At 41.3% G+C, this 18,338-nt stretch overlaps 1 protein-coding gene across 2 annotated transcripts; it reads left to right on the top strand.

Moving 5' to 3' along the window:
• Nucleotides 1–86: 86 nt before the first annotated feature.
• Nucleotides 87–15,494, top strand: lins1 (lines homolog 1). Of its 2 annotated transcripts, XM_004912663.4 has the most exons (9): nucleotides 87–544; nucleotides 1,689–1,821; nucleotides 3,378–3,592; nucleotides 5,008–5,204; nucleotides 7,421–7,510; nucleotides 7,909–8,050; nucleotides 8,569–9,162; nucleotides 10,162–10,330; nucleotides 10,599–15,494. In XM_004912663.4, the coding sequence occupies exons 3-9, from the start codon at nucleotides 3,466–3,468 to the stop codon at nucleotides 11,443–11,445; spliced, it is 2,166 nt and encodes a 721-aa protein (XP_004912720.2). In that variant the 5' UTR covers nucleotides 87–544; nucleotides 1,689–1,821; nucleotides 3,378–3,465; the 3' UTR covers nucleotides 11,446–15,494. The 2 variants fall into 2 exon arrangements, with proteins under 2 accessions (XP_004912720.2, XP_002939313.3); XM_002939267.5 differs by lacking the exon at nucleotides 1,689–1,821.
• The last annotated feature ends 2,844 nt before the right edge of the window (nucleotides 15,495–18,338 follow it).

Here is an 18,338-nt window from a genome sequence, read left to right as displayed (position 1 = left end):
CCGACACTGCGACTGGATTGGACAAGCGTCCCCCTGGCAGCCCCGCCCACTCCATTTATGTTTCTAATGGTTGCCAGACAACAGGCGCTCCTGCTGTGGGCGGAGAAAGAGAAATGCCGCGCATGCGCGCTAATCTTCGATGAGTTAATCCTGACTTTTCCGGCAAATTGGTTTACATATTTACAATGTACGAACCCCACAGCCTATTGAATTTGGGCTAATTTTTGTAGCTTCCGCGAATTTGTACTTTGCACCAGCTAATTTTCTTTACATAAAAACTTAAAATGTACCTCTTTGAGATTTCTTGGCTCGCCTCTCTTTTTCCTAAATGAACTCAGTTAGACAGGTCCCAGTGCATGTTGGGTAAAATAGTTTCCTCTTAATTTGTTGCCTGCTGGAAATGTTAATGTAAAAACTACAATGCCCAGCATGCAGCGGGACTGGCTGGTGAAGAAAAAAACATCCTATGACGCTCCTCCTAGCAAAAGCTCCGCCCTCTTAGTCCCAACTTATCAGCTCTACAACCTGTTTCCAGCTACATATGGTATGTGATTGTTATACTTCTTCTAATGTGATGTGTGGAGGCTGCCATGTGTTTCTGTGGTTGGTCCCTAAACTATAATTCTCAGAGGTCTCTGTGAGTTGCAGTGTAGGACTCCCATATGTATATCGTGCCTGGAGTAAATGCAGTAATCTGAATTAATGTCTGCAGTGAAATTACTGGCATGTCTTAGGTTAATGTAAAACGTTGAACCTATTTTTGCAGTGACATATATCCCCAATGCCCCTTTTTACATGGACAGTCCCAGGTTTTGTCACCCACACCTGTTGGGTTGCCACCTTGGCATCAAAATCCAGAATAAGGGTGGGCAATCACGTGAGAGAGGTGGGTGGTGATGCCAGAGGGCACAGCTGTGCTGTTGGGGACATGCCTGGTGATGTTGGGGGAGTGGCAATAATGTGCTATTGTCCATTTCTTAATGATCTGCAGGATGTTTTGAACCAGACAGCCCCCTAAAAACTGGGCAGTCTGGTTCAAAGCCAGACAGGTGGCAAACCTGCACCTTTACAAGATGAGACTGCACCATCACTCTCATTTTATAAAGTTCTGCCACCTGGAGACTGATTGAATGAAGCACAGTTAAGCCCACCACCACAAAATGCATGGGGGCACTTACAATATGTATTTTAATGGATAGTGGGGTGTAGACATACAGTGCGCATGGTCAAAAATCTGGAAGTTGCGCTATGTGCAGCTGTTGATCATGTCCTTCTTAATTTTTTTAAATGTTGGGAGGTATGCAGTGATATTACTAGCATGTTTGGGGTTAATGCAATACTGTGTATCAGTTTCTTAGATATCTGGATTTTCTGTGCAGGATAATGTAGTTTACTGTAAGCTGGGGCTGGCAGCGCATGTTGAAGTAACTGCGTCAATAACCTGCATGCACTGGGAACAGAGGGCAGGGCACATCAGTCATCCTATGCAATGGATGTAGAATATTTAAGGGGTGGGTGATATTTGAGAGTGGGCCCTAAGCATTGGGCTGTTATTCCAGGCTTGAGAGTGCAAATACTCTTCGTTTTTAGATTCCTTTAGTTGCTCACTGCGCTAATTTTGGCCTTCTTGTGAAATGGATTTTGGCTAGTTTTTTTTTCTTTACTTTTGCTTATTTTATTAAAATTAGACCTGGTGTAACTGGAACCATGCAGAGGTGGCCCCCCTAAAGCTAAATGTGGCAGAAGGATCTGGGACAGATGCCTCTCTCGTGCCTGAGCTCAGACACTTCTCCCCAGCTCTGGCTGATCACATACACAAAGGTAGGTATACTATAATTAGCAGCAATTTTACCACAGTTGTTGCAAAGGTCTTTCCTTAGTGTAAGAGCCAATGACCAGGCGCTGGGCCATCCATTACATAATTTTTCCCCACATACCGCTTACTGCTCCAGTCAGCTAGCTAATGATAAATAATTGCATCTGCGGAAGCTTGTGAGGTTCAAACCACTGTCTGAGGCATGATGTGAGCACTGTCCACAGGCCCAAGTTGGTAACGGTGGGACTAATCATGTCATGGCTACGTAACTGTGTTGTGATCAAGGATGGACAAGGGAGATAGAAATAGGGGCTGTGGTGCCTAATTGGACAGAGTCCTAGACGCTCAACTAAATTGTATCCTAGCAACTCGATAGCTGTTTTGAGTCAAAACCGGAGAGTTGCTGCACACTCTCACTGTCTACATGCAGTGATCTCCAACCAGTGGCTTGTGAGTAACATGTTGCTCCCTGCCCCCTTTGATGGTGCTCCCAGTTGCCTCAAAGTAGGTGCCCATTTTTACATTTATAGCTTGGAGGCAAGTTTTGGAAGCACAGAGACACCGTTTTATTCAAAGAAGAGCCTTCCACAAGCCAGCAGTCCATATGGGGCATCCAATCACAGTTCTTATTTGGCATCACAAAATAACTTTTTTTTTGGTTGTGTGGCTCCCCAACACTTTCTACATCTGAGTGTGGCTCACAAGTAAAAAAACGTTGGGGATCCCTGATCTACAGCATGCTAAAAGTGCATTTATCTAAGCAGTAACCCTAAACAGTATTTATCTGCCTATCTGCAAGTATGTAATATTTTATAGAAAGATTATGTTGTCTATACACAGTGCATGTGTCCTATGGTAACCGTGCAAGCAATTTGTGGACACACAGCAGGTTCAGAAGTGACAGCTCTTTTGGGCTATTTTTTACAGCATATCAGTGTGTGGCATATTCTGCACAACTAACAATCTAGGCAGTATGGCACATATAATATGAATGAGGAGCTACTCCATACAGGGCTCTCCTTGGCAGTGACAGACCCCCAACCCCCCAAATATATATATATATATATATATATATATATATAATAATTTTATGCTGGAATCACAGCTCATGCCTAGTGCCTGCTCTCTAGTGTTTCCCACCCCTGAAATGTTTTATATGTATATACACACCCATTGGCTTAATAATGTGTTAATAGTTTGTAACAGTTATGCAGTAATTTATATCATGACGCTTCTATTATCGCTGTTATTGTAGCATGCAGATGTGTTTTACTTTTGCAACATTATATATGCTTTATTATGATGATAGATGATAAAAAACAACAAAAGACATCTGTATAGTGCAGTAAACTTTCACTACTTGCAGACAACTCAATGCAAGGCGTGCACATTTGGGATGACATTTGTTTTTGTTTGTTTTTTGCATGGACTATAAGTCTCTACAGGCAGGAATAAGCACCCATACTGTGTAGTAGCTTTTAATCGGTGTTTCAGAATGTACCCTTTATTTTGTCCAAATAATTATTTGAATTTATTTCTTAATATTTTCTCTTTATTGCAGAAAAGCACATTATTTGGGTTCAAGGATGAGTGTTCAGTCTGTCTGTGCTGGTCAGTCAAGCAAGAAGCCTTGTAGTTAGACAGATGAGATGGAGGGTCTGTTGCCAGGCTTGAGAGAACTGCACAGGGTGGTCCTGAATGTTGGTTCCCTGCAGCATGATGCCCAGAAATGTGCCTCTTTCTTAGCTCCTAATTCTACAGCATTAAGCAGTACAGGTAATAAGCATTGTTTATACTTATACTGTACATTGTTTTGTCCAAAAGGCAGTATTCCCCTTCCCTTGTTATCTGTAAATATTAATATTATGTGTAAGCAAATGGTTGCTTGTCAGTTTAATAGCGTTCAGCCAGTTACTAGAGGAAGCAATAGGACGTGGCTTCTTACTGACTAATACCAGTTAATCCTACCTACGGGTGAGTAGAGCTCACTCTGAGCTGCCTTTGGGACTAAGTGAAAACAAATTTACAATGAGTATACATTAAGTGTTTTCCTCACATACTAGTGGGCATTGATGGGGAAGCTTTCACTTTACCATATACACCAACAAGTGTCTCTGCTGGCGCTTAAATAGCTAAATCCAGAAAAGTCGCATGCCTTCACTTCCATCCTTCATGTTATAAAGTGCCCTCTTAAAGGGGAAGGAAAGGCAAAGTCACTTGGGGGTGCCAAAATGTTAAGCACCCCCAAGTGACTTTAACCGCTTACCTTGTACCCCGGGCTGGTGCCCCTGTTAGGAGAAAATAGCACCAGCCCGGGGCACCTGGAGCGCAGCGCTTCCTCCTTCCGCCTTCCACTTCCTAAACTGCCGGTGGCCGGGCATGCACAGTAGAGCGAAAAAGCCGACTTAAATGTTTAAGTTCGGCTTTTCACTCTACTGCGCATGCGCGCGCAGCGAAGCCGGAAGGAGGAAGCGCCGGCAGCTACCCCAGGCTGGTGCTGTTTTCTCCTGACAGCGGCACCAGCCCGGGGTAAAAGGTAGGCGGTTAAAGTCACTTGGGGGTGCCTAACATTTTGGCACCCCCAAGTGACTTTACCTTTCTTTTTCCTTTAAAGGACAATGAAAGGTTAATATAAATTAAAAGTAAGTCTAAAGGCATTCTTTTTAAGTACTTACTGCATATCTAAATTCCCAGATCCCTGCTTGCTTCTCTGAGATATGGTGCTGGCAGCCTACAGCAGTGTGAAGACTACAGTGACATCACTGAAATCTCTCTCCCCTTCCTGTAGGCTCTGCCAGCGGCAGCCTTCCTATTCTCTGAGCATGTGTGTAACTTGATCCTGTCTCCTGTTCTGAGCTACACATGCCCACCAGCCAATCAGAAGCGGATCTGGCAGAGGGGAGGGGGGGGAGGGAATGAAACACATGTGCAGTATGAAGCAAGGAGGGAAAGGAAGGGAGAATACCTTTTTAGAGATGGCTGCCTGTTCTAGAAAATGTGAAGTAAGTGTGACTGAGTAAATATTTGATTAGGTGAGCCAAAAGTGTTTTTACTAAACAATAGGAGGACTATTGGGCAGTATGCTTTTAAATTTTGACTTGCATTCTCCTTTAATACCAGTGTACTTGTGTTTTCTTTCAGTCCTTGCACTGTCCTAATAACAGACACCCACTGTATACACTACCTTTCAGATACTGCAGATCCAACGCCGGCTGATAATGAAGGCCATGTGTCTGTATGGTGTGCACGGGAGGTTACAGCGCTACAGCTGTCTCTGATCCGAATGCTCATCAGCAGGGCAGATAGTCAGGGCACAGATCCTGATGTAAAGCGCCAGTACACCTGCATAGTGGACCTGCTACAGCAAGCTGACCTGGATAAGACTTTAGTAAGAATTGCCAGTGTATCTAATCCTGAGAAGTTTTATTTTGTTTTTGCGTATAATGTTTCTTTTACATATTTACTTTTAGGTATAATATTATTACTATGGGGTCGATTTATCATTTGCATTTATTTCACATTATTCTTAAGAAGCCTAAATTGTCGATATTTATTAAAGGAAAAATCTGTAAAACATTGCCAGAAAAACCTCTGCAATTAAAAGCTGGCGAGGTTCAATAGAAATCAAGGAGGATTGTCTCTAACGAATATTTAATTATTTATTTTACCAGTTAAAACATTCAAGATTTTTAGCCTCATTGAAAATGAATGGAACAATATGATTCTCGCCAGCGTGTAACTATTTTTCAGAGACAAAACTTTTGTGGGAATATTTGTCATTTTTTTTTTCTTAAATGTGCTAGCATTTTTAAACTCAAATTTTATAAATCTTCCCCTATTCCTCTGGCACAGACACTTAGCATAATACCAGGGCTTCAGAAATGCTTGGAGCATTGAGAAAAGTGTGCAAGTGTTAGTGCATTCATGCGTTGTATCTCCAAACCAATCTTGCAGCTAAGAAACTATGGGGCGGGGGGGAGTTGATATGAACTATTTACCCAGCAACAGCTTCACAATTGCCACTATAAATGCTCTTAAGTGCTCTGGCGCAGGGGGAGATTAGTCGCCAGCGACAAATGTATGTATGTATATCTTTATTTATAAAGTGCTACTTATGTACGCAGCGCAGTACAGTAGAATTCATTAATACAGACAGGGGGTTAAAGATAATGGATAAATACAAAGTACAACAATAAATACAAATAAATACAAGGTGCAGTTGCAGAGTCAGAAATACAAGATGAAGGAGGTCCCTGCCCCGTAGAGCTTACAATCTATATGGGAGGGGTAACTAACAGACACAAATGGGCAAATGTAGGTGCTGTAGGTCACAGTGGGTGACCTTACAGTATAAGTGCCTTCCAAATCTCCCTTGTCACGGGCGACTAATCTCCCCGAGTTGCCATGAGACTCGCGAGTCTTTTTCGCCGATTTCGGGAAATCGCGCCGCTGCGTGTGCCATCCCACCGGCGACTTACATGTTCGCCGGTGGGATGGCGGGTTATGACAACTCGGGGAAATTAGTTGCCCGCGAACATGGAGTTTTGTCGCGGGCGACTAATTTCCCCGTGTGCCAGAGCCCTAAGTCTCCCTGCTGCTCCTTGTCATCTGCCTCTGAGATGATAGATCTTAGATGAACTTTATAGGCCAGAGATATACTATTCTTGACATTTTTGCAAGCACGTAATTTATAAGAATAAAGCTAAATGTCTTTACTAAGTGTGATTAATTAAAGTAATAACTCACTAAGTGTAATGACGTAAACCCACATTTTCTTTAATTCTTCTATATGTATCTTTCATGCAATTTGTTTTCAGTGGTTTGACATTAAATCCTACCACTTAGATCACAGTTGCACCCAATAACAACGCTGCGGAATATGTTGGCGCTCTATAAATAAATGTTAATAATAATAACAGCCCGTGTGTTCCTTTAAAGCAAGAGCTCTGATATTATGCTGCCCACACCTGGATTCCCAGACCATTTTATTTTCATTTTTTTCATCTCATGAGTCAACTGTCCCATTACTGAGCAAAAGTTCAGGCCCATGCTGTTCCAGTTGGCCAGTAACCCCACCTATTATACAGGCATAATGTGTTAATGGAGGGTGTTTTCATCTTTGTATTTCTGGCTTTTTAATTACGTATAATTATGTTAGTGATAAGTGATGTGCCCAGCAGCTAGTTTATTGTGTTTGGACCCAGTGCTGCAATATGCGTAGTTTTCTGTCTAGGGGTAGGCAGAAGAGAGACATGCCTAGTGTGCAATGGTGGAGAAGCAAAGGACACATAACTTTTCTTCCTGCCTTCCCCTAGTTTCGGCCATTTCAAAGTCTGCATTCCACGTGCCGGTGCACACAGACACGGGTTGTTGGTAGTGTGTGCACATAGACGCTTGTACTTGATGGTAACTAAGCTTTTATTATTTTTTGCAGACAATTACAAGGATCCCTTATCTGAAAAATCCCAGGTCTCAAGCATTCCAGATAATAGATCCTTTACCCGTACCATATGCCTGACATGAGTTGGGAGGGCTGACAAAAGACAGGAGACATAATAAAGATCTAATTATTAGCTGCTGTTTGATATCATTTTGTATTTGCAGATTTGTCTCTCCGTGACTTCTGACAAGGTGCTGTCTCATCTCTCCTCCAAGTGCCTCTCCTGTTTGGTGCTATTCCAGTTAAAGACAAAGGTAAATGGAATCAAGCATAACTATCAGTTAAAGAGGAGAACAGAGATGCATATTGCCTATGAAATGTCAGTGGGGCAATGCATATAATGTGGGGATTCATGCATGAAAGTGCCCAACTAGTATAAAAGGGGGCCTGCAACTAAATAATGAATAATATTTTGCATAATAAAAGAAAATGTTATTCTGAGCAACTTTAGAATATATATTCATCACAAATATTCAGTTAAGTTCTTTGTCTGCACTGCTTCTAGTCAGTCTTGAAACAAATAAAAGGCAGCTGTCCTTCAGCTAAGACTCCAATTCCCACAATGCCTTGCATGCGTCTCCATAGGTTTTTTAATCACAGAATGTGAATTACTCTTTATATGAGAAATGACTGGCAGTTTCCCTTTATCCAGAATAAGGTGAATATCCGGTGGCTTCAGTTCTGCCTAAAGTCACTGAGTGAATCCCCAAGGTGCTATACGGTCATGCCATGTCTATCTACTCTCATATGTGTGTTCAAGGGACTCCTCAGGGATGAGAACTTACAGCAAGGAGGTAAGTGCTTTAACTGTACTGCAGTTCTACTCACAGCATTGGTTATGTTGAACCAAAAAAGGGGTTGACTGGATATTCTTTTGTGTTTGTTCTAAATTATAATATATGGTGTTGCTTTATTGGAAATACTTTCAAGTGTTTGCCAGTTGTTTTAAAGTCCAAGTTCTGTGAGTTTTTGGTCTTACTAATTATCTGTAAGATAATCACCAAGGTGCTATAGGCCTGAAACAGACCCACATGCCATTACCCTGGATGCTAAGGGTGTAGTGATATGCCCTCCACCCTTAAAATACCAGTCAGCTTATAAAATATTGGAGAATGTTTCAAAACACAATTGCATTGCAACAATCTATTTCTTTCCACCCCTGAAGGGTACTTGTATGCCCAGTAGAGGGCAGTATTAGTAGAAGCATGTGCCCACCCTGGCTCGACAGCACTATGTACTTGCTAGGAACCTGACTTTACCTTCTTAAATGGTGCCTGGCAACTAATGGCTGATTGCTGCACTTGTATTCTAGATATTCTATCGGTTCTCCTTCAGCCTCTGGATCCCACATTTGAAAGATTTTGCTCTTCTCTCCTTTCTGATGTCGGAACAACACACTGCCAAACTTCTGCACTAGACCCAGAGTCCAGCTGCTGCCTCTCCTGTCTCCTGGACCTGATGGAGCTCCTGATTGCTCTAAGGATAAAATACAAACGGAGTCTTCCTTTATGCCACACGGTTCTTTCTGTGACTATTCCCCAGGCTTTTACATTGGTATCCTCCCCTGTTGCATATTATGTTAAAAGGCAGTTCATCTTGGTTCTGAAGAGAAGCCTTTTAAAAAAAGCAGGGGAAGATTTCTACCCTGTTCTACACAGCATGTCACAGCCTGGGGACCCTGTACTGGAGCAGGAAATTACTATGCTGGTGCTAGCGTTGCTGAACTCAGTAGACCAGGGCTGGCTGCTGCAAGTGCCTATAAGGGATAGGATTAGCAGCTTTGGTGGCTCTTACATGGCATCAGAGAGCAGCCCTGACCTAGTAGTTCTGGGGGCAGTGTGTCTTTCTGTTCTCAAAGCTCTAGAAATCCAACTTCTTGAAGTGACTTTAAGCAGCATTATAGCAGGTAATAAATAAAAAAAACACTGGAAAATATATAAGCAGCTGTATTGCCTGTACTATGGAACAATGCTATATATTCATTATAAATATGAACATTTCCAACTCATGTTCCTTCACTTATCACCAGTCATTATATTCTCTGCAATTGAATACGGGGGAGCTTGTTTGACACGTTTCACTTTTTTTTTATCATAAATATGACATCTGCAGGTGAATAACCCATTTTATGGGAGAAGACAGCTGTAATCATTTCCAGGTCAATCCTGTTCCACAAAACTGGAATCATATTAATTGCTTTAGGGCAGTATCACACCCAGCATTTTCTTCTGTATGTTAATGCTGGCTGTCCAACATGTTACCTGACACGGTGAGGGCAGTGAGGTTATGGAATGCCCTTCCTAGTGATGTGGTAATGGCAGACTCTGTTAATGCCTTTAAGAGGGGCCTGGATGAGTTTTTGAACAAGCAGAATATCCAAGGCTATTGTGATACTAATATCTACAGTTAGTATTACTGGTTGTATATATATAGTTTATGTATGTGAGTGTATAGATTGGTTAGTATAGGTTGTGTGCTGGGTTTACTCGGATGGGTTGAACTTGATGGACAATGGTCTTTTTTCAACCCTATGTAACTATGTAACTATGTAACTATACACAGGACAGGGCGATGGGGAGCAGATCAGCCTTTTCTCCACTATCGTAAAGAAAATACCGTGTGGTGAACAGGCCCAGTTTACAATCTACAAGGAGAAAGGGCTGAGACACGAGATGTTGTGTATTGATGTGCCTTGAACTCCTGCTTTTTTTTTTTTTTTTTGTTTAATGGGTTGTGCTTTGAATTTGTTCCTAGAAGCTGCAGCATATGGGCATATGGGGTGAGAGATAGGTAGAAAATTAATTTGCAGAGATTTATCATTGATGATCTATTGCATTAAAAATGAAAGGGAACATATAAAAAATGTAGCAAATGGGGATTATTAAATTGTGATCTTTATTTCTAGAGAAACTACAGTCTGTCATGGATCAGTTACTGGCTTTCCTAAGGCATCATCTCGGGTGGCAGAAACCATGGCACCCCTGTGAATGGGTGTCTCTTGTCTTTATAGAGCAGGATGATGACATGCTAGAAGTGGCAAACATTCTGCTAAAGATGTACCTTCGCTGTCAAAAGTAAGTATATTTATACCCTTTCTTGTGCACAAACAATTCAGAAGGCTGCCATTTTATCATGGCACTGTGCTGACTTGGGATTTAGATTCTTGTAGCACTGTATTACATGTGCTTTTATCATTAGCAGAAATGTGTAAAGCCAACACTGCAGTGAGACCAGAGGGCTGACTTTACTCACCAAGATTATAAAATAGCCAGTGCAATGAGAATCCAGGACAAACATTATTGAAGCACTAAACATTTTGTTTTGTGTTTTTTTTTTTTTTAGCTTTTGGTCTCAGGTCCCTGTCTGTGTGAATCCTGGAAATGAAATGGGAATATGGGATGGAATATCTCATCAGTTTGGCTGTGACCCCAACTGCATTTTCGTGTTATTGCTGAACAGTGTGGCATTTGACACTTCAGTCCTGCTGGATTTTCTTATCTCCTCAGAGACCTGCTTTCTGGAATACTTTGTAAGGTACTTGAAACTTCTCAAAGAAGACTGGCCTCGTTTCTGCCTGACGTGCACTTTACTAGAACTGGCTTCTTGCCGGAAAGGATCTGCCAGGGATGTTCCCAACAGTTTCCCATTACAGGGTCAGACAGAGAGTGTAGCGGCTGCAGTGGTGCTGCAAAGCCCTGTGAATCTTCAAGCATCTTTATCTCTTCCCACCAGCATCACCAACTCAGTGACCCAGAAAAATGTAAGGCATGTAGCACCTTCTCAGGTCTCAAGCTATGAATGCACTTCCTCTCTGGGTGCCCTTCAACGCCTTGTAGCCTATGACAGCTCAGAGGATTCCGACTCTGAATGCTCTGAAGAGCAAGATCATCCTCTCGCTGCACAGACCCCAAGAGCTGACAGCACCGACATATATAAACAAATGGGGAAGCTGAAACTGAAAGGGGAGTGTCCAGCCTTTAGCACTACCCCAACAAAGACTGCCGAAAACACAAATCTGATCACGGGGACCCTGTTGAAATCTGCAAGGTGCTTGGAAGAGCTGCAGCAAGCCATTAATAGACTGCACAGAAAGCAGCTCTTCCCATATAACCCCTCTGCTTTACTTAGGCTCCTAATACATGTTTGTACTTTAAATAGAGAGATGCGAGAAGGGAAGATTTCTCACTAAAGGGGTGGTTCACCTTTAGGCTCCTGCCACATGGGGCGGATCCTCAGCCTGCAGATACCTTTGCCTGCACCTGGAGCCATTGTAGTGCTCTGGGTGCAGGCATAACAATAAGCTTTTTGAAGCATAGTGGCAGATTTGTGGTCTGTGTTTATTTGCAGGCTGTAAATTTGCCCCATGTGCCATGAACCTTATGTTAGATGTTAGTATGTTTTAGAATGTCCTATTCCTAGCAATTTTTCAATTGGTCTTCATTTTTTTTTTTTTTTTTATAGTTCTTTAATTATTTGTAGTCCTCTTCTGCCTCTTTCCACCTTTCAAATGAGGCTTATTGAACCCAGGAGACAAAAAATGATTGGTCTCGGGGGCTACAATTTTATTTTTATTGTTATATTGCTGAAATTCCAAACTAGAGGCCTCCTGAACAAAACGCTAAATATCTGAAAACCCACAAACAAAAAATGAAGACCAACTGCAAATTGTCTCCGATTATCAACGTAGTCTGTCTTTCAGCGCTTGTGAGCTGTGATTGTTGGGGGGTATGCTCACGGTGCACCGATATCCTGGTAAGCCCCTCACTGAAATCTGTAATTAACCTGTGCCTAGTTGGGGCTGCAATAAGGTGAACTCTTTTAAAACTAGAAATTCCACGTTCCTGTGGAGTGTTTAAATAAGAGGGAAAATCACCATATATGTCGAGAAACAGGTGAGCCAGTGGCACGTGCTGCCATTAGGGGTGCTATTTTACTGTCTTATACAGAGACAGCTTCCATGTTTATTTTATAATATTCACACTGACACTGGTTGGTGAGACCATCAAACCTATATGTCCCTGCTCCTTAAATGCTATGCTTTATGTGCTTCTCTCTCTGCCACTGTGCGCTACTACAGCACTGAACCAATCATAACGTTCTGTCTGCTATGGAATATAGGGTGCTACAAGTACTTGCACTAATATACGTGACATTTGTCTCAATAAAGCACTCTACATTGTGTTCCAATGGACAACTGGATCCATGTGAGAACATAGCAGCCTTAAAATGCACAAAGAGCCCATAACCAGTTCACAATAGCCATGAATAACTTGTAAAATATATATTCTGCTTCAAGGTGCTTAATGTTATTATCCGTTATAATAGGTGCTTAGTGACGACATTTGGGTCACATGGCTGATAGCAGATTGTGTATTATAAAACATTATGTACCCTTCTGTAAAATCATTTCTGTATATGGAATTTCTAGGTGACTTGTAATATCTAAATATTTTGTCTAGAGGGTGTACACTATTCCCAATGTACCATGTATTAGTACAGCTTTGCCTTTATCTAGCAGCACAACTAAATGCAATGCTTACAAGGTATAAATACAAACAGGGATACACTTACTACATAATAGTGAGATAACACAGAATGAGATCCCTGTCCTGAAGAGCTTGCAATCTATGAGGGTTAATAATAAAGGGGAGGAGAGAGATTTAGATGCAGGTGAGATGATACGGCAGCAGTAAGGAGGGAGTGCAGTAGGTGGAGATGAGATTGTGGGAGACAGCTAGTAATAAATGCCTGGCCTGATACTGCAGAGATATTTGAGAACATTTACAGTGGAAATATTACAATGAGCTACTTGGAATTCATAAACACTTCTGTCTCTTAAACCTGTGCCAAAAGTCTTATACTTGGCCTTAATTTCTAGCAGAGCACTTTTATTCTGTTACAGAATGACCGTAACTCACTGTGACTTTGAATTTAGCACTTTGTGCAATACATTCAGTATTTCTGTCCTTAAATAAGGCAACATGGGTATTTATTTACTTTGTTGTTTGGGAATTAGTTTCTCCTCACAGTACAGGAAGTACTCACTGGGTCAGAATGTACAGCCCTTTAGTGGCTGAATTAAACTCTCAACATCTCTGTGTACCCCCACCCCCTTTTTTTTTTTTTTTTTTTTTTTTTTAATATATGGGTAACCCTTTGGGGTTTACTGTATTTACAACTGACCAGGGGAAAGACTGTAGAGCACTAAGGGGTACACTGTTGCAAAAAGCACATCTTCCCCTGGTCTGGATACAGTCTGCACCTCACTTAGGATAAAAATATTGGTGCCGGCTGTAGCATGAAGGGGCCCAGGCCAGCTCTGTCAGGGCAGGGAGAGGGCCCTGTTGCAGCCTGAGGCCTAACTTCATTCAGATGCACAAGTTTGCCCTCCCACACCCCCATTAATACAACTCTGCAATATGCAGGAAGCGCTGTATTCTCTGGGGCAGCCCCAGGTCTCTGTAATCTGAAATAGAGAGCAAAGGCCAGGGGCAATTCTACAGCAGAGAAACGTGTATAGGTTGTAAATTACTCTTATGGCTTTTAAACAGGTGGGTTTGTATATCATATACCGGTAGATGCACCAGTTCTATTATATTGTTTAGCAGGAAGTGTTGCTGAAGCCATTTCTACAGACTTGTCTGCCATATTTAATTTTTCAGGTACTCTAAACTTGACAGTGTCCCTTTATATGTGGTTTCCAGTGGAGAGAGTGCTGTCCCTCAGTGGGAGGCGACGGAATGTTCTGTGTGGAATTGTGAGATGACTGGTACATTCCACAGTGCTCCCACAGGCTTACTGTAAATAGAGCAGCAGCACAGGCTTTGCCCTTCACACCCGCCATTGTATGGATTCTTAAGGCTCTCTGCCATCTCTTGGCAGTTGCTTGGGAACTGAAAGCAATTCTGTCATCAGAATACAAATGTTTATATATTGGCCCATACAAATGAAGAGTCGCTGGTTCTTGGTTCTCTTGTATTACAGCCCTTCGGCCAATTGATTTGCTACGTCTGAACTGTAAAACACTGAATTAGTAGTTAGTCATACAGCTGTATTCATATTGATGAAATTTGGATATTTCTGTAGCCAGGCCAGATGCATTTAAAGGGGAGGTTAACCTTTAGTATTTTTCAACTGGTCTTCATTTTTTTTTTTCTATAGGTTATAAATTATTTGCCTTCTGCCTCTTTCTAGTTTTTATATAAGGGTCTCTGACCTCAGCAGTCAAAAACTATTGCTCTGTGAGGCTATTTTATTGTGATAGATACATATAGATAAGACCCACAACCCAACCGTGACCAGTAGACCCGCCATCCTGCATTTGTGCCCTCGTCTGAAAATCCTACTCACAACCTGCAGGTTACCTGGTTTTTATGGGGGTACCCGACCCACTGCAGGACTCCAGCAGAGGGACCAACTCATTTCTAAACCAACTTGCTTGAGGAATATGTTTAACATACAGCGTGCCATATAGTGTTGCTACATCTGAACCATCCCTAATGGTCTTTATTCAAGCAACACCAAGCAAATTCTCAGTTGAAATTGGGGGATGGGTGGTTAGTGTGGTTTTCACTGAATTGTTACTGAACGTAAATGAACATTTATAATCTAGTATCTTCTCACGCAATGTAATGGAGTTGGTATGAATATAGGATACCAGTGATGAATGAAAGTTTCTTCAAACCATTTGTGTTTTATTGGAAAATTTTAAGCAACAATCTGGATAGAAATGTGATTTAAAAAATGTGAAATGACCCAGTTTTCTTATGCATCTACAGGAAGATTTCATGTTGAATACTTAACCTTCATTCTGTTTTTCTGTATATATACTGTATGTATATATATATATCCCTATTGTGTATAAGTATTGAGGGCAAGAGCCATAGACCATATTGTATTATTATACTTTATTGTGTAATGATTTGCCTTTTCATGATTGCATACCCTGTGCTGCCATTGGCATAATATATACAAATACTGTATATATATATATATATATGTGCTATAGGTGCTATATAAGGTAGAAACCTAAATGTTTAATGTTAAAGCATGGGTTTGCCTGTTGTACAACACTGTGGAATATGTTGGCACTTTAGGTGTTGCGTGTAATAATGTGTTTAATGCGCTCTATCATATAATTGTCTCACACTTCTATAGCGGTGTGGATCTGGTGCCTGTGTGCCATGTGCTTTTGCTATATGTATGCTCTTTCAAATAAATGTGAAACTTTCCACTGCACATTTTGGGGGAAATTATTTTTTTTTTTCAAGCAGGCAGTATTACATTGCAGGATAATCAATAATACTCCAGTGCTGGGAGTATATAAGCTACAACTCTCTAAAAGGCAAACAGCTATCAGCCTAGAGGGAGAGCAGCCTCTTTGTCAGGCAGGCCAGTCCCTTCAAATATGCCTCCTGTGGCGCACTCCTTAATGCTGGCAGCCAGTACTGACCATACATGAGTACGGTGCCCCAAGGTGCTGGGACTGTCACATTTATTTTGGGAACAATGGATTTCAGGAGGTTCAGCCACCCAAATTCCCAGGCCAGTGTTGCTTAGGTTGTTTCTTGCTTGTGTAGGGGAATGCACTCAGCTTCCCATTTTCCTAAGTAAGTTGGGCCTAGGTGTTTGTGTTGCTGTAGTACAATTCCAGCATAGGCACCTTTTTGTAAAGCGTACCAGTATCCCTTTAAATAGACAGAGCTTTGTTAGAGAGACCCCGTACATTCAATGGCTGGCAGTAGGATTTAAGTATCCTTTAAGCAGTGGGAGAGAAAGGTCAGGCTCAGATCAGTACAGTGGCTAACGTGGCACAAGAGAAAGCGAACAATTGCATACAATAGGGTTCAATTACAACAATATTGACTTTGATATCCATATTTGAGTTCAAGCCAAGCAGGCTGTGCCAAACTGCATTGCAGTGACAGTGAATCATTTAGCCCCTACACTTGCCAGATAGGAATTATTGCATGTGCAGCCATTGCTGCTAACCTGTTGTCAAAGAAATGTTTGGTTTGGCTACAGGAATTAAAAAAACAAAAAACTATTGAACATCTGGATATATGAGAATACCCACTAAGTACAGGCATAAATATGCCTGTACTTAGTGGGTATTCTCATATATCCAGATGTTCGATACACAGGCGCTTGCTGCCATATTTGGTACTGGTGTTGTCTCAGTGGCTCAGAATCAACATCCTGTATGCAGTGCCAGGCTAGCACAAGGCTCCTTAGGGCTCTCTGGAGTCAGTTATGCAGGATAGTACAGTTATGGGGTCTGTTAGCTGGAAACCCATTATACAGAAAACTCAAATACAGCATTGCCATCTCCCAGGCTCTTATGTAACCAAATGATGTGGAATTGTTTTACCTCTTTTTATTTGATTTTTTATTTTTTTTTATATGGGATTTTATTAGTTAATGGCAACTAAATTCTATGTTTTTGGTAGTGTTAAAGGGGTAGTTCACCTTTAAGTTAAAGGAACAGTACCACCAAAAAATGAAAGAGCTTTAAAGTAATAAAAATATATAATGCACTGTTGCCCTGCACTGGTAAAACTGGTGTGTTTGCTACAGTAACGCTACTATAATTTATATAATAAGCTGCTGTGTAGCCACGGGGGCAGCCATTCAAGCTGGAAAAAAGGAGAAAAGGCACAGGTTACATAGCAGATAACAGATAAGTTCTGTAGAATACAATAGTGTTTTATCTGTTATCTGCTATGTGCCTGTGCCTTTTTTCCTTTGAATGGCTGCCCCCATGGCTACACAGCATCTTATTTATATAAATTATAGTAGACTTTCTGAAGTAAACACACAACTTTTACCAGTGCAGGGCAGCAGCACATTATATTTTAGTTACTTTTATACACTTTCATTTTTTGTTGTTACTGTTCCTTTAACTTCTAGTATTCTATACAAGTGCCAGTTTGGAGTAAGTTTTCAATTGGCCCTAATTTGTTTTTAGAATGAATAGCTTCTAAACAAAATGCTAAATGCTTCAAAAACCACAAATATTGAAAATCAATTGCAATTTGTCCCAGAATATTGCTCTCTGCATCATACTGACAGTTAATATGAAGGGAACAACCCCATTTAAGGCACAGTGCTCCCAATTAGGGATGGGTCCCTTATCTGGAATAAATAGCAGGACATGTTTGCCCCAAATGCCAAGGTCTTTAAAAAAAAAAAAACTAGGATTCAAAGTATATTATAATCAAAGAAAATGCCAGGACAGGATTTTCCTTACTTGCCCTTTCAGTTTAAACAGAGTTCAGGTTGGTGCTATCTGTATATACTGTACGATTAGTGGCACCCCAAGATACACAGACTACCTGCCTCGGAGTCCCAATGTGGTCTAAAGAGACTTGTCTGTACTGACTGCGCTCCAACAGCATGGAAAATTGTGCTGTCAGTATCACATTAAAATGACTTTGATATTTGGAGCTATTAATGACCCTAAGCAGCATGCCGGTGTGAGGAGCACTCCATTAATTAGTCAATACCCAGGTGCCAGTGCTCGAAAAACATAGAAAGCAAGGGTGACGGCACTCACAAGATTTTTAAAAAAGGAGATGAATAGTCAACTTGAGTGTTCAAACAATAAAGTGAGGTTTTAGTGATCCAATGTTTCAGGGGAAACCGATACCGTGTCCGCACTAGCGCTTAACCCCAATGTAAACACAAATTACCATACAGATAACAAAAAGAACAAATGGGAAACAAGAAAAAGAAGAATGGCAGTGCAAAATTTTCCACACTCTGGGAAAAGAATTAAAGGAGAAGAAAGGTATAATCACTGGGGGTGCCTAACATTTTGTTAGCAATCAGTAATTGTAGTTGCTTATCTCTTCTGTCTTTGTATCACTTGCACATGCGCAGTAGATTGAAAATCCAAACTTTAAATTAGGTAGGTACCCCGAGCTGGGGCAGTTTTATGTTGACAGGGTGATTACAATTACCGGGGGTGCCTAACATTTTGACACCCCTAGTGATTTAGCCTTTCCTTCTCCTTTTTCTAGCTACATGATATACTTCATCACTTTACTATGTTGGAGGAACGTATTGGCAATCACCACTAGG

Source organism: Xenopus tropicalis, chromosome 3 (assembly GCF_000004195.4).
Source record: "Xenopus tropicalis strain Nigerian chromosome 3, UCB_Xtro_10.0, whole genome shotgun sequence".
Taxonomy (NCBI): Eukaryota; Metazoa; Chordata; class Amphibia; order Anura; family Pipidae; genus Xenopus; species Xenopus tropicalis.
The sequence above is the reverse complement of the archived record's forward strand: the minus strand, read 5'-3'. Positions and strand labels throughout refer to the sequence as shown.